Raw genomic sequence first — 15,420 nt, forward strand, 5'->3', positions numbered from 1 at the left:
ACAACAACAATTGATATTGAGAATAGATAAACTGCACAGGAGATCTCCGAATGTTTATGTTGATTGGCGGAGAGAATAGCTGGAGCTAGGCGAATTCCGACGAAGATATAGATAGATTTCTAAATTGTGAGAAAGATGGATATGAGAAAATCTAGGTGCACTGGGTGTGAAACGATGAGGCATACAAACGGGAAGGAGACGAAGACGAAAAGGTCGGCGACGGCGACGGTCGGCGGCGCGACGCGGCGCGGTGAAGTGTAATATCATTGACGTGATCGGTTGGTATGTGTCTTTGGATGTCAGACGGTGGTCGAGGTCATTCGTGATAAAATTGATGGTAAACAAGGCGGCACTTGTAGAAGAATGCTGATATTATCTTGATAGAAAAAATTGAGTTTTATGATTTCCATATATATAGTGACTTCGATATATAAAGAGCTATCAAGCTCAAGCTATTGCCAGAACCCGATGCTAATTCATTATGAAAATCTAGAAACTGTAGATAACCAAAACTCATATCCGATCTGATTATCATAGCTTTGAATCCCCCCACCCGACGGCCGCGGCCGCTACTAGCCAAAAATTTGTTTGACGTAAACAAAAGATAGCTCGATAGGTTAGAACGAGCGGAGGTTTCCGGTATTCAGAATGATAGATAGTTGCGGAACTTGACGCGATGGGAAGGTGGTAAATAAATGAGCCGCAAGGTGCGTTTAGGATATGGCCGAGGCGTGCGTAGGCTTTTACCTAATTTTGCTATCTGTCATCTGGGAAGAGTCATGGAGGCAAGCCGGCAGGAACATATCGGCAGATTCTTGTATTTTTGGAAAGAAGCACGAGTTGATGAGGCGCTGTACAGTATATTATCTTGCAGAAAGATAAAAAAAAGACAAAGCATAAGTCGTAAATCGAAAGATTTTCTACGGGCCCGGCTATTATTTGATTCGGGCTAGTCAGTCGCTCCAATGAGAAATGTCATTAAAGACGTGGCGCTTTTTAAGCAAATGTCGGTGGCGTTGATGGAGACTGTGGCATAGATTCTTATTTTTGATGTGTATGGATTGATGCTATACGTATATGTGCTACGAAAATAATCACGGTGAACATATATGTAACAGTAAAAGGAGTACGCTCTTCAAGCCCTTACCAGTCACGGAAAGGAGCATATTGCAGCTCTTCATAGAGTTAAGAGACTCTACACATTGTTACCGTGGCACTGCGCCACCAGACCGCCACCAAGCCCTAATGAGCATTCATTTGCTTAGTGTCAGGCTCACTTTACTCTTCAGACAGTTCTTGGGCTGACATCGGCGTGCAAAGAGAAATGAGGTTGGCTGGAATGTCGCGTTTTTTTTAAGATAGGACAGCGTCTCATGCCTACTACAAAAATACCGCGCTGATGCAAGATCTAGGTCGCTACATAAGTGACATCATATTGTAATATTTGTTAACAAGGTAATGAAGGCGAGCAAGCAAAAACTACACCGAAAGAACTAAGAGACGGAAAGGGACCTCAATTGTTTTGTTATCAGCGGGCGGCCCACACTCATCATCCCCTTTGCCTGCGAAAAACAAGATTGAAGACTAAAAAGATAACGAATGACGTCGCCGCTCTGGCATCGGCGGCTCCTGATAGGCCTAAATGTCTGGCCCATCATTATAACTGCAACGCCGACGCGAAGTCTGCACGGTCTATTTCACGCTTTTCAGTCATCATTTTCTATGACCTCCACTTATAAAAAGTGACAAAGAATAGTGATTTAGCAGCCGTTCTGCTAAATTTCCTCACCAAAATAGGCAAAGTCAACCGTAAAAATGGCCTTAGCGGAATCTTAATGCTTAGCTCCCGCACGCGCCAACCCTACCTTAGTGTGAAGAGTACATTTGTCTGATCGTAGCAGTAGACGTAATGAGAGCGGCAACTATTTGCAGTATAAATAGTAAATCTGGTATTTCAGTGCAGTATTACAGCGCCGATAGAAGTGTGCCCTGATCGAATGAGTGTGGCTATTCTGAGTCGATATGTAAGCAGCAGGCGAAAACCCAGGAGCCAGCCACCGACTTCGTGGCTTTTATCATGCTTCACCTTAAACTGAGATTCAGCAATGCAATATAGTGTGCCAAGAAGGACAAACAATCCACAGAAAAATATCGAAAAAAATAATATTATTATTATTTGCTATCAAAAAATGGCCATATTAATAAATACAATAAAATCTAACATACAACACAGAATACAATCCAAAAGAAGCAATACAGCGAACTTTGAGCTCGACATGAAAACAAAAAATTACTTTTATTGGCAAAATATTCCTAAACATATACATTCAAAAATAAGCCAAAAGACAAAAAATAAAAACCTGATATTCTTTTAAACACATTAACAATCAAATTCCTACACATACACTACACTACACTAACTCTGATAGAAGATAAAAAAGAGAAACACCTATACACAATAAACCACAACTGATGAGAAGCATATAAAGGAAACACCAAGAAGCAAAACTAAACATGAATAAAAGTCAACCCGTATACGTGTGTACAATGCAACCGTCAAACAACAATTACCAACGAAGGAAAATAAAAGAGAAAAAGGGCAAGCAGAAAGAGAATCTCCCCGTTCATATCAAAAAGAAATAACGAATCATGCAAAAATCTATCATCCGTCTTCAAAAACAAGCAAAATCATAATTAAAATCTTTCTCTGAAGCATATATCATTTAGTCCAAATCAAAACAAGAAACAAAGAGAACAGGTAATAACAGCACATCATTACTGAAATAAACCCTACAATCATAATCTAGACAGCAGCCGAAGATTCAGTCGGACTCGCACGACCACCACCACATCCCTTGACAAGCGTATGTCGCTTGAGTGCGTCTTTCCTAGAAAATGTTTTATCGCAATTTGCGCAGGGGAACGGCTTGACATCAAGGTGGATCCGCTTGTGTCTCTTCAAGTCATGGTTGCGATTGAAGCTCTGCAAACACTGGTCGCATTTGAACGGGCGGTCCTGTAGTGGTGCTTGCTGCTGCTGCATGTGCGGGTGCATGTGCGGAGGCGGCAGGTGCGAAAGCGGTGGCGGGTACTGGTATCTGTTGTCGAACGAGCGCGGAGCGGTCAGCGAAGGCCTACGGCCAAGTGACTGCTGCGTTTGCTGTGCGCCGGACGTTTGCCAGGGTTGATATGGCTCCGAGTAGTACGGCTGCTGCTGCTGTTGAGGCTGTTGTTGAGGCTGTTGTGATTGCGATTGTTGTTGCGAAAAGTATGGGAAAGAGCTGGAGGCGTACTCAGGTGGCGAGGGGAGAAACGATGAAACCGAGCCGGTAGGAGTCGATGAGGTCGAGCCTGACTTGCTGTGCTGCGACTGCTGCTGTTGTGGTGGCGGAATCGATATTGACGAAGGCGGCGGCAACAATGGCGGCGCAGGCGGCTGGTAAAAGCCCCCGGTTGAGTTGTACGACGATGATGGAGTCGACGAGATGGACGGCAACGAGTACTGAGACGACGTCGAAGAGAATGACATACGTCGCTCTGAGCTAGGCGTGGCCGTCGATGGATGGGTACCGTTTGATGACGCTGCGGCCCAGTAGCTCAGCGACGAGGTGTTTGGGAATGACGACGACTGCTGGGGCTGAGGTTGCGATTGCTGCTGCTGTAATTGGGGTACTGGCATAGCGGAAGGATAACCGGAGTCAGTCGTTTGAGCGGCGGCCTCGTATGTCGGCGGAATGAGCAGATGACCAGAGGTGCCCGAAGACAAGGTCGGGGTCGAGGTCGTGGTCGAAGCTACCGGTGGCGAGATGGGCGCCTGATTGAGCTGCGAAAAAGAGGGGAGGTGGTTCATGACCGGACGGCGGTTGTGCTGGTCGTAGTCAGAGAAGGAGGAGGAGAACGGCAGCTGCGGTGCAGGCAGACTGGAGAGGCCGGACGAGGAGACGGACGAGGCAGAGTCGCGGCGGGAAAACATCAGAGGGGCCGAGGAAGCGCTGCTGGACGTGTCATGCAAAAGGCTCGTGAGCGAGGAGGCCGGAGGCAGCACGGGAGGAGTGATGAAGGCGGCCGTGGTGAGACGATAGGGAGGATTGAGTAGTGAGTAGAAGCAGATAGAGGAGGAGGACTGGTGAAGATAATGCGAGGTATAGACGATGAAGCAGACGAGAAAAAGAACAGAGCAACAATTGGGCGATGTGGAGGAAGATAAAGCGATAGAGGCCCGGTCCCGATAGCACACAGACCCACCGCTGCGAATCGGTACGCGGACTCACGAGCCCGAGGGCTTTCTGGCTTTTCGCTGAGTCGCCTGAGTCTTGCGATACGCCGCGTGTCGAATATGTCGCACGTGCGGCGGTGTCGCGTGATAGTGAGATAAGTGGCGGTCTCGCATGACTCAAACTCGGCCCGCGAGCTGATAAGGCTGTGTCGCTGCGACGAGTATTTGCGTCGTCGAAACCTCTTGATAGGCTGCTTTCTGGACATCTGTAATTGCCTTGGTCTGCTGCCTTGCCCGCGTCGTCGTACCTTAGCCGGAGGCAGTGACATTAGGGACGAAGTTTAGTCAGTAGCTAGTACGTGTGATTCGCCGAAGCATGCGGTCGACCGCGCAGGCCCTGCCTCTGCCCTGTTTACGGCTGCCCATTTCGGGAATAAATACCGCCCAGCACCCGATAGCAGCTTGTCACTGAGCAGGCACTGAGCGCGGAAAATGGGCATGCCTACCCTTGCTTACTGCTGCACGTGCTATCCGGTGTTTATCCGTCCTTCCTAGCAAGAGAAAGGCGAGGGCATAACGCTACTCACTGAGCAGTAACGGTCGCCACATCGGCCATTGTCATTTACCTCTTTCTGACTCGCTGCTACCTCTTTATGTAAATATGACTTTTATGGATGGGGCGTGGGAAGGGGGAGGGGGGAGGGGGGAGGGGGGGTGGTGGTGGTGGCCGTGTCAATGGCGTAGAATATGGCGTCCGTCAAGCTCGCGCCGGCTATCGAGACTGGCTGGTATTGAAAGTGTCCCCCGGCTGCTGTCGCCGATTGCTACTGCTTTCTATAACTATCATTATTGCTGTAAGCAATATATATTGCATCAACTGGCATCCTCAAACCGCACTATGTTATACGGTAACAGCTATTTCAGCCAGCCTGCTCAGTCATCATCTATAAACCGTCATACGAGCGCCCTCGACGCCGCCTCTTGACGCCAACGCACGCACACCACCAGCTCTTTACACTTAGAAAACCGTGTCTGTTCTGGTTCCTGCCGCGAAAGCAAGAATGACATTCCCGCCGCCACATGTGCGCCACCAAATCCTTGGCTATTCTCTCTGAATTGAAGGATATTAATTCTTGACTGCTTGAACTGATCCCCATCCACCCACCCCCTCTCTTTGTCAGCTGTTAATTAGAAGCGAATTAATAAGAACACGCCTGACTTCAACAGACTTGTGAAGCAAAAATTGCTGAGGACAAGAGCAAGACTTCGTCTAGGGTGTGTGGGGGCGTTGGTGGGCCCACGAAAGAAGTTTAGCTTATTTGAGTATATAGAGATAGAAAGCGGCATGTTAAATCCGCTTTATTCTGGGTTCTCTCACATCTAGTAGAGCTATTTGAGAGTGAGTGATGAATAAAATTTGCTGCAAAGCGTCGCCGCGTTATCCTTGGTGACGCTCATTGTTGAATCTATACTACTTGCTTTCAATGAGAAATTATGTTAAGTGCTCGTATATTTACTGTGATTGTCTATCCAGCCACAGGTTTTAAGTATAAGCTACTTTATTATCCAAGAACTTGTTCTTCACCTATCTTTTGAAACCAAAAACCTGCCGCGATATCGTACACATAACAAAGTAATTTGATGATCGATGAAAGTGCTGTCACGGACACCTGACACCGCCGCTTTCCACTCTTCTCATCAGACAACTGAGAACGGTCATATACAATGAAAATATCCCATAGATAGTTTTGTCTGCAACTTTGCCTTCCTGATTTGTTTGCGTTTAAAAGTTGCGTGATGTACTATCTTCATATTTTTTAAAAGGCCTTTCATAAATGTAGTTTGAATTAGAATGTTCAGTGGGCCCACCTCGCCAGCTTTGCACCACTGTCACTCAGTCCTGGACATGTTATCTAATATCTGATAGCTCTTTTCAAAAGGATCTTTTCAAGGGATGTATTTGCTTGTTATCAATTTTTTTTGTGCTTAGTACGAGAGGGATTACGAGGGACGTCTATGAGAGAGTAGTCATGTCGCCGGGTATGTCTATTTAGATCTCATCAGCGCTTTCGGATGACTCGCATGCAGTCTTTTAATATCGCTAACATAACGTGCTCTCAAAAATCATTGATCCCGTAGCAAATTGATCCTCAGAAGCAAGAGAAAAAAAAAAAGAACGCAGGTTTGAAGCGGGTGCTGGTCGGCTTGAGACTGTCGCGTATGGATAAGGAGAAACTGGATAATTAAGCGCGAAGAGACTGATCGATTCAGATTTCAGATTAGAAAAGTGTCTTGGAAATCTCTGTACAGATCTGAATCCAAAAGGACAATTTACTTTACGCTCTACTCGCACCAGTTCCTTCTCCTTTGCCCTCAACTCTGGTCGCCTGTCAAAAGGCAAGGCAGGCCACAGAGTGTGCGGACAGATGGCGTCAAGTTAGCAGTATACGTTACATACCCTCTTTCATTTTGCCCGGCATTTTTTGGCCAGAAAAATGTCTGCGTCCTGATTAATCGTACACAAATATCCCGTATGACAAGACAGTAGCGTGTGCAGTACAAATTATGCGCGGAAGAATTCTCGTCATCGTTGATATTGTCAATCGCGCCTCTCGCTTCGTGATGCTACAGACAGATAGAAGATTACACAGATCTGTGTTATATCCTAATAGTGCTAAAGAGATAACTCAGGCGCTGCAGCACTCATCAACGCGCATTACTCAGGGCTATAAAAGTGTGTCGAGCTCAGAGGGTGCACGGATAAAGTAGATAAACTCAAAGCGGTCTGGCCTCTCCGATAAAGATTTCTGCGCTATGATAGGCTCTAGAAGCTCATGAGATCTTGGGAAAACGCAGACACCATGACTAACAGTTATCTAACTGATATCAGGAGAAACAACAAAAATATAATAAGAATATCAACAACTAGGGAGATAGACAAGAGGGGGCGTGGGAAATGGTGTGTCGAGCGACGCCCGCCCACTGAGTGCCACGAGGCGGGCGCCACCGGGATCTCGCCTGGAAGAGGATCCAAGCAGAAGGAGAGAAATAGTGCAGGTCGCTGCGCCTTATCAACTGCCCTGTTTTTTTTTGTTTTTCTTGTTGCTTAAAGTGCTGCTATATCTCCGCAAACCGGGGATGTGGGGATAGTTTACGAACAGCCTATGACAATTAAGAGTACCGTCTTTGTTTATATCTTTGCAGTTTGCGGTAGCTTGTAGATTGCTTGTATTTGGTATCCGCTGAGTTATTATCACTCAGCAATTGGGCGTGCGTGCAGCAAGGCTCGAAATGACCGTGCACGGTTCAGCATCATCATTCTCTTTCCTACGGCTCTTATCGTCTTGACATTTATCATCGGCAAGTCAGCCGGCTTTTGTCTTGCCTCATACTGATCTTTTTCTTTTTCAAAAAAGAAGCTATGGGTGATTCAGCATTTTAAATAGCTGACATGCTTAAGCAAAAAGAAAGCAACTTTGTCGCTTGCGAAATCGAAGCAGAAAGAGCAGCGCCAGTCTTCCATTCCATCAGCGATGATAAGCACTTTCTAGATAGGGTTTCGATAACAGAATTTTATTTTTTATTTCATCTGATGTAATCTGCCGTGATTTGATTATCTAATTTGACATTGGGTTAGGCTTTTGGCGGATTCGACACTAGCTCAGGCCGAGGCGCCGACTGGGAAGCAGAGGAGCTAAAACGAGCTTTAAAATTACATTTCTGACCAGCTAGCCTTCAATAGGCTAGCTCAGTTACAAATCGTTTATGACCTTGTACGCTACTGAGCCTCTGTATAGCATAGGAGGGGCGGATGAACGCACTTTAGCCGGCTATCGGAGAGGATGCTATTATTGTGAACGGTGAGTCTGGTGGGTTTCTGAAGATAATACAGCTCTGCCAGAATAGCTACTGAACAAATGCCATTTTTCAGATGTAAGTAAATTGGGAAAGACGATTAGGAAACTAAGTGAAAAGTCGAATAAAGGTAGACTCACATCCAACTTAATATTGCTGTTTGTAGTAATTATCTCGACGCGCGCACATTACTCCACATTGTAGTGGTAGAGTAATATATAGTCAACCGAACTTACAAGATCAGACATGCATTATACATCCTATGTAATACATCGTAATCCTTTGCATGACAAAGGGGATCCCATTTCCATTCGAGATTATAAAATAGGATTTAATTCACAAAAACAAATTTAATAAAATAAATTAAACGCTCAAAAAAATGGCGTAGATCGGCAAGTGTTTTTCTACCTTTTGTCACTTTTGAGAAAATTTTTAAGAATCAACTGAATAATCTATTTGTTGTATATTTACTTACAAAGATGATCGGGTTTGCTGTAAGTACATACCTGATTGAAGTTAACGAAAGTCCTTGCTCTGATTTTCAGTCTGTTCAGCCAGAAATTAAAAATAATGAAAGCGACGAATAAATTCTGTCAGAAGAGAATGAAATAAAACTTATCAAACCACGTCATCTGATGAAAAAAAAATAAAAATCCGGATTAGATGAACGAATGAACCAATCAAGAATTGGAAATCAACAGGATATATGATACGAACAGGAGGGAATATAAAGCGAGCCTGACTAAAATTATTGTATTTAGTTATGGCGGATGAATTTTTGCTCAAATCACAAATAAGATAAAATAAAATTTTCCGATCGGAGACATTTATTTCAAGTTTCTTTGTCTTGCAGATATTATTCAGAAATAAGGCAGTATATTTGCCAGTTTAATAAAGGTCGTATAATAACACACACAAGAATAAAAATAACAAAAAAAAGGCTAGAAAAAAACACACAGCAGCTTGAAACTATTAACAAACAGCACTTTAAGATATTGAAATTTCATCCGTACATTGTCAAAACAAAATCAATAAATCACAAGAAATCAACACCGAACCTTATCCTCTGACATTCCATTCATAACCACTCGCTCAACATTGAAACTATCGTCCGCAGAACCAGCGCTCATGCTCATACAGCGAGGGAGAACAACGTTATTACGCTTCCAATTCCCGACAGCGCAAGTAGAGCTCAGAAGTACATTCGACCATCGCTCGTAGACATCTTCAGGAACGTGAATACGCCAGTCAACAGCGACCAAAAACGCCATCTCGTTAGCATTGATCTCGACGGTTGACAACCCAGAGATCTTGCTCCATGCCCGTGCACTATAATTCTTGTCCTGTAGGTACTTGCTAGCCAGCATCAGACTAGTAAGAAATGCACGACGGCCACAGTTCAGAGCACCCATATTGCCTTGCAATTTACTTGGGTCGCGAACATGCGGACGAAGTAAGTACAAGTAGTACAGCGCGACTTGCAATGTCGAGTAGCTGGTGCGTGACCGACGAAGAGTTTCTTCGATAAAAGTACGCAGCGGCAGGATCTGAGCTGCTGGGTCGCTGCTGATTTGCGGAGCGTCACTCGCAGAAGGCCAGATACCTTCAATCATGAGCGTGGCAGAATCTGAAATTATAACCAAAAATTAACACACAATTTCTTGGATTTTTCAACCCTTTTTTTAATGGAATTTCAAAATATTAATAGCTTACCAACTAACGAACTAACAAAAGATCCTCGTTTACCGGCGTTTTTAACCAATGCAGCAACCGTACTCTGATACGACGCCGATAAATGACATCCAGAGCTCTTGGCCACACGACTCCCAGCACCATTTGTTCGCGCTGCAAGTGCAGTCGCAGAACGCGGAACAGTCTGAGTTGACGACGATGACGAGCTACAGGAGGCCGAGTGACGACGGTGCAAGCTTGCACGAGCAGTGATCCGCATGGGAGACGCCACGTTACTGTTGAGCTGCTGCACAGAGAGCATCTGCTGCTGCATCTCAGTAGCCAGAGTCTTCCGCTGTTGAATATGCGACGACGGCTGTGAGACATGCTGAGGCAGAGGCAAGAACGAAAGATGGTTGGTAGAGTCCAAAATAGGTGAGGAATCAGCCGAAATGCGAAGCGAGGCAACAGAAGACACCGACGACGCCGACGACGAAAGAGAGGGCGTGTATTCCTCGCATGATGTCGACGATGAAGATGAAGAGGTGCTACTGTCAAGCACGTAGTTCGCCAAAGGAGGTTCGATGGAAGCCGCGGATGAAAGAGAAGCCAAGATCTGCGCGACGGCCTGGCCTGAGGGCTCCTTTGACGAATTAAGCGAGCTTGCGGCGCTAGAAGGGCATGACGAGCCTTCAGAGACCGACGGCAGGGTAGATCTGAGGTGAAGCATTTAGAGTAAAATAGATCGAATATGTAATGAAGGAGTTGTCGAGATAGCTGCTTGACAACTTTGAAGAAAAAAGTATGAAATGAAATCAAGAGGAGAAAACCAAGTGTAAATGAGGTGGTCGGGGTGACCGGAACAATCCAATAAACCAAAGAGCCGAATCGGTATGGGGTCGAGAAAGTCGAAGACAATCTACGTGAGCAAAAGAGAACAGTTTAAACCACGACGCATACAAAGATGTAGGCCGAGAGAGGTACCGCAGAAGAGAGGAAAAATAAAAGTAGCAGAGCAGAGACGTAGTCTAAATAATCAGAAGAGATATCTCAGATCTTTCGGGAACCCAAGAAGTATATGGTGGTGGTGGTGGTGATTGAGCAGCGACAGACTGCGGCTTAGTAGGCGACAGCCACGACGGCGGCGATGATGACGGACATTGTGTAAAAAGAAAAATAGCCAGAGTATAATAGGATGTATAAAGAGTTCGAAAGTAAAATAATATATGAGATCCGCAAGCCGAGAGAGGACGAGGGAAGCTGAGGAAGAGTAGAAAACGGGTGGCGCGGCGAAGAGAAGAGAAATGGGGAGAATACAACGAAGAAGAAGGCAAAGAAAACAAATGAACTACTTAATAAAAAAGACAGAGACCAAAGAAATCAAGAAGCAGCAAATAAACACCAAACGAAGAGAGGAGAGGATGGGGAGGAAGTAGGATAGAGGACGACGGTGGCTTAATACGACCGGGCGGGCCCGTGGCGAGCAGACTCAGAGCCGCACCACGCATCACGCAGCACGGCCAATCAGCTTGCGTGACTAATAAATCACATGTCACAAATGTGCGGCTCGATTGCTCATGCAGCCCGAGACAGTCATTGAAGCGGATGATTGCATGTTAGCATAGATGATAACATATATAACAACAAGCACACTTATCAGGCAAGTGCTTCTATCCTGGTGACAGTTAAGTAGCGATAGTTTACAGGGAGAGAGCATTGTGAGCCTGCGCAAGTCTCTGGGCGCGAGGATTTTTCTCCGCTGATGTCGCCACTGGAAAGAACTAGCAGAAGCCAGCCTCAGGAAAAAATTTGAATATAATATTTTCTGTATTATTTTTATTATTTTTATTATTTTTTATTATTTTCCAATCTTATAATATGATCACATATACTACTTCTTTAGCAGTATCGGTATAAGCAATGTAGTGCTGCTGTCAAAGTTACATTACTCTTAAACTATCAATGACGCATATCTTTTAGCAAGAAAGAATAATTGCTTTATTTCCAGCAAGACTCCACTTCTCACTCCTCTCGCCACCTTTCGCCACTTTTCGCCTCTGTTCTCTATCATGTCAGCTGCAGCTGCTCCTCGCAAAATCCTGCGATTAATTTACAATTTAACTCTGAGCTACTTTCACTGCTTTCACTGCTTTCACCGCTTTCACTGCTTTCACTGCTCCGCCGCAGCAACGGCATACTATTTGCTCGTAGCTACTTCCTTGTCGTGCAACACTTCAAACGTAAGACGCCGCCGTACACCGTCCATCCCGCCTAGATCAAACAGTCGTACAGCCCTTGCCGGCGCAGACAGCGGCCATTGCTCTTGAGCGCGCGACTGCAGTAGTGGTCCAACACAGTCCTCAGGCGCGAATCGCCGAATATGCGGTCGCGGCGGCGTCACATATCCCGGTAGCATTTCCTCTTCGCTTGCATACTCACTATCGGCGCTCCCCTCGGGATGCAGCGAATTCATCAAACTCGTAGTCTCTGCGTCGTAAGACGACGATGACGCAGGCCGCTTCACTCGTCGTCGCGCAGCATCACCTGACCGCGCCTCAAGTCTCCGTCGTGGATCATTCTCTGCCACATCGGCAAAAACCTTGCTAAAGCTCCGTGAACGTTTCAACTCTGTCAGTACTACCGGCTCACTAATATCATCTTCCGGTGCCGTATTCTCCTTGTTACTATCATCGGACTCCTCCTCACTCGTACCATCCGCGTACACGCTTATTTTCGACTCTTGATGTCTAGGTGACATGACGCGTGCCAACCCTCCACTTCGCTGCTGCGTATAGTGTTTGCGAGGCAATGACATCGCATCATCGTCTGTAAATATACTGAACTGTTTACTCGTCTTGCCACTATTCCACAAGGCACCGTCAGCGTAACCTAGCTCTCTGCTCTTCTTGCTCGACAGAGTACTATCAGCAGATAAAAGTTCTTTCTGTCTAGACCCTCCATGTTTCAATGAAGATGATGACAAAGATGGACTGTCTGTGTTCGCGTCAAGAGACAATAGTGCTGTCTTTGACGGTGACGGTGTACGCGTACGTGGCCGCGCATGTGGCCGACTAGGAGACGCATGACGGCCTATAGAGTTATTAGCTTGCTTATTTAGTATGACGCGTTAACATATCGTACAACTTACTTGTATTGCTTTCCATTGGAAAATAACGAGAGGATTGTAGGTGAAGATATTGGTGATCTTGTAGCCGTGGGTTGAAGAAATGACTGCCGCACGTTGATGGATCACTTCTCAAGGCTAATGCTGCGCAGCGAGTTCATAAAAAAAGAGATTATTAACCAAGACAATAATATAAAAACAAGGTACACTAAATGAGCGACTAGGCCTAGTAAAAGCTGATCTATAAAAGAGCAACTAGAAAGGAAGGAGCTGGGCAGGTAAAGAAGAGTGAAAGTCTAAAGGCGATGAACATTCCCGCAACGCGCATTGTCTGTCTTCGCGCCGCACATTGCTTGAAGCGCGTTTCTTCTACGCGTGACGTCATATTGGTTTGTTCTTTCTATTAACCGTTCTTCCTGTTCATTAAGTTCGAATCGCCTCATAATTATAGAACCAATGCTAGTGTTATTCCCAAGTGGAGAGCTATAAATACTATCAGCTTGTACCTAGTATTGGAATACAGACAGAGTAGTAGTGTGCAATTACTTGAAGTAGTCATCGTTATCTATCTGCTGATACTCTTTCCAATTCATTCATTAGCACTCCACAATAATTCAATTTTCATTATCTTCCGTCCTCTCCAGTATCCAAATACTTTCTACCAAAAAGTATGCGACTCGTCACGCGTCGAGCGCGCGTTAGTACAAACCCCAAAGTGAATTACATAATCACACCAACCCCTTCGACTAGATGAAGACGCATTGTTGGTGATGATGGAAGCGTATGTTGACAACGCCGCCGCTTTTGCTTCACGCGTTTTTGGCCTGTTAATCCAAAACTCACAACTGTCTAAAATTACAGTGAAGGAGAGGGAAGACAATGGGAACCCAGCTGGATCCAGAGTATGTCCGCACTCTTAGGAGTGATTTTGCTGTAGCGCATAAATTACTTAGTGATCGGTGTCTTTATGAATCAGCTAAATGGTCTGTTTTTGCCAATTAAGTTTTATTTGTGGACATGGCTGACTTATAGCAGGAGTGCCGAAGCGTTGAATGGACTACCTGAAGATGAGGTGGATGACCCCGAAATTCTGATACCAGATGAACTGAAGCAACTTGACCAGATGAGTTCTTCAGAGCGGCGCCAGTATATGCTCGCCAAAGCATGCTTTGACTGTCGCGAGTATGACCGGGCAGCGAGAATATTAGAGCACTGCACAAGTTCAAAATGTTGCTTTTTGAAATGGTATGCACGATATATTTCCGGTGAGAAAAAGCGAGAGGAAGATAGTGAGGTTATACTTGGTCCCCTTGACGGAGACGCAACTATTAACAAGCAGGTCATCCTCATTATCGATGAAATTGAAGAGCATTTTCGCACAGTTGCTGCCGCTGTCTATGACCCCTTTTTGCTCTATTTGTATGGTGTTGCACTGATTAAACACAAATGTGATAAACTCGCGTTTGAGCCGCTCACTCGCGCAGTCAATATATATCCTTTTAACTGGGCCGCCTGGCAAGAACTTGGACGCTGCGTGCAAAACGTTGACCAGCTTCCGTTCGTACTCTCACAAATACCTCCAACCCACGTCATGTCAAAAATGTTTGAAGTATCAACGTCTCAGGAATTATTTCAGAGCACCGAATCTGTATTCGCAACGCTGGCTCAGCTCGAAAATATCTTCCCTTCATTCCTTTACCTCAAGATCCAGCGCGCGATGCTCTGCTATCATGCCCTGGAATATGACGACTCAGCAAAGCTTTTCGATCATGTGGTGAGAGAAGATCCACATCGTCTAGACGACATGGATATGTACTCTAATGTCCTCTACGTCACTGAACAACGCACTAAGCTAGCGCATCTCGCACAACTTGCCGCTGCAACTGACAAGTTCCGACCGGAGACATGCTGCATTATCGCCAATTACTATTCCTTGAAATCCGAGCACGAGAAAGCGGTCGTGTACTATCGTCGCGCGTTGACGCTTAATCGTAGCTGTCTTGGTGCGTGGACATTGATGGGGCATGAGTATATGGAACTCAAGAATGCGAGGGCTGCAATCGAGAGCTACCGTAGAGCATTGGGCGTGAGTAGTAAGGATGCTCGAGCATGGTACGGTCTCGGTCAGGCGTATGAGGTAATCGAGATGTATTATTACTCTTTATTTTATTACCAGCGAGCAGCCGCATTGACGTACGTATATTCATTTTATCATTTTATAAGCGAATGAAAGAGAAATGGGCCTAACCGAATGATAGACCATACGATCAAAGAATGTGGATCGCACTCGCCAACTGCTTTGACAAACTACAGCGGCCAAACGAAGCTATCCGAGCCTACAAACGCGCACTTTCATTATCTGACATGGAGCCTTCTATCCTGCAAAAGCTAATGATGCTGCATACGCAGATTGGCGACAAAGCTGCTGCGGAAAGGTATAATTTACTTTATAAAGAAGCTGAGATACAGAACGTGGCTGCAGGGAATAAATAGTGTGTCCTGTACATAAATTTAAAGTTCTTGCTGATTTTGTTTTGTATTTGCATTGGCGTTT

General features: G+C 45.4%; 4 protein-coding genes across 4 annotated transcripts; 1 reads left to right on the forward strand and 3 right to left on the reverse strand.

Annotated features, from left to right (window-relative positions):
- Positions 1–2,803: 2,803 nt before the first annotated feature.
- On the reverse strand, positions 2,804–4,545 carry V2V93DRAFT_357778 (uncharacterized protein; the record flags this gene model as incomplete). Its single annotated transcript, XM_066908040.1, has 3 exons — positions 2,804–4,123; positions 4,246–4,482; positions 4,525–4,545. 3 exons carry the CDS (start codon positions 4,543–4,545, stop codon positions 2,804–2,806), a joined length of 1,578 nt encoding a protein of 525 aa, XP_066766997.1.
- Positions 4,546–8,806: 4,261 nt separating this feature from the next.
- On the reverse strand, positions 8,807–9,941 carry V2V93DRAFT_366614 (uncharacterized protein). The gene has a single exon (XM_066909352.1). The coding sequence runs from the start codon at positions 9,682–9,684 to the stop codon at positions 9,118–9,120; it is 567 nt and encodes a 188-aa protein (XP_066766998.1). The 5' UTR covers positions 9,685–9,941; the 3' UTR covers positions 8,807–9,117.
- A 1,650-nt stretch (positions 9,942–11,591) lies between these two features.
- Positions 11,592–13,173, reverse strand: V2V93DRAFT_366617 (uncharacterized protein). Its single transcript, XM_066909353.1, has 2 exons — positions 12,891–13,173; positions 11,592–12,832 (listed from the first exon to the last, which is right to left on the reverse strand). Exons 1-2 carry the CDS (start codon positions 12,904–12,906, stop codon positions 11,940–11,942), a joined length of 909 nt encoding a protein of 302 aa, XP_066766999.1. The 5' UTR covers positions 12,907–13,173; the 3' UTR covers positions 11,592–11,939.
- A 572-nt stretch (positions 13,174–13,745) lies between these two features.
- Positions 13,746–15,359, forward strand: V2V93DRAFT_322153 (anaphase promoting complex subunit 8; the record flags this gene model as incomplete). Its single annotated transcript, XM_066907390.1, has 3 exons — positions 13,746–13,849; positions 13,902–15,059; positions 15,125–15,359. 3 exons carry the CDS (start codon positions 13,746–13,748, stop codon positions 15,357–15,359), a joined length of 1,497 nt encoding a protein of 498 aa, XP_066767000.1.
- Between the last annotated feature and the right edge of the window lie 61 nt (positions 15,360–15,420).

The sequence above is a fragment of the Kockiozyma suomiensis genome (assembly GCF_038497685.1).
Source record: "Kockiozyma suomiensis strain NRRL Y-17356 unplaced genomic scaffold V2V93scaffold_4, whole genome shotgun sequence".
NCBI lineage: Eukaryota > Fungi > Ascomycota > Lipomycetes > Lipomycetales > Lipomycetaceae > Kockiozyma > Kockiozyma suomiensis.

What these genes read in the sequence shown, in the direction of transcription:
- V2V93DRAFT_366614 (XM_066909352.1), bottom strand. Translation starts at nt 9,684, where the DNA reads ATGATTGAAGGTATCTGGCCTTCTGCGAGTGACGCTCCGCAAATCAGC.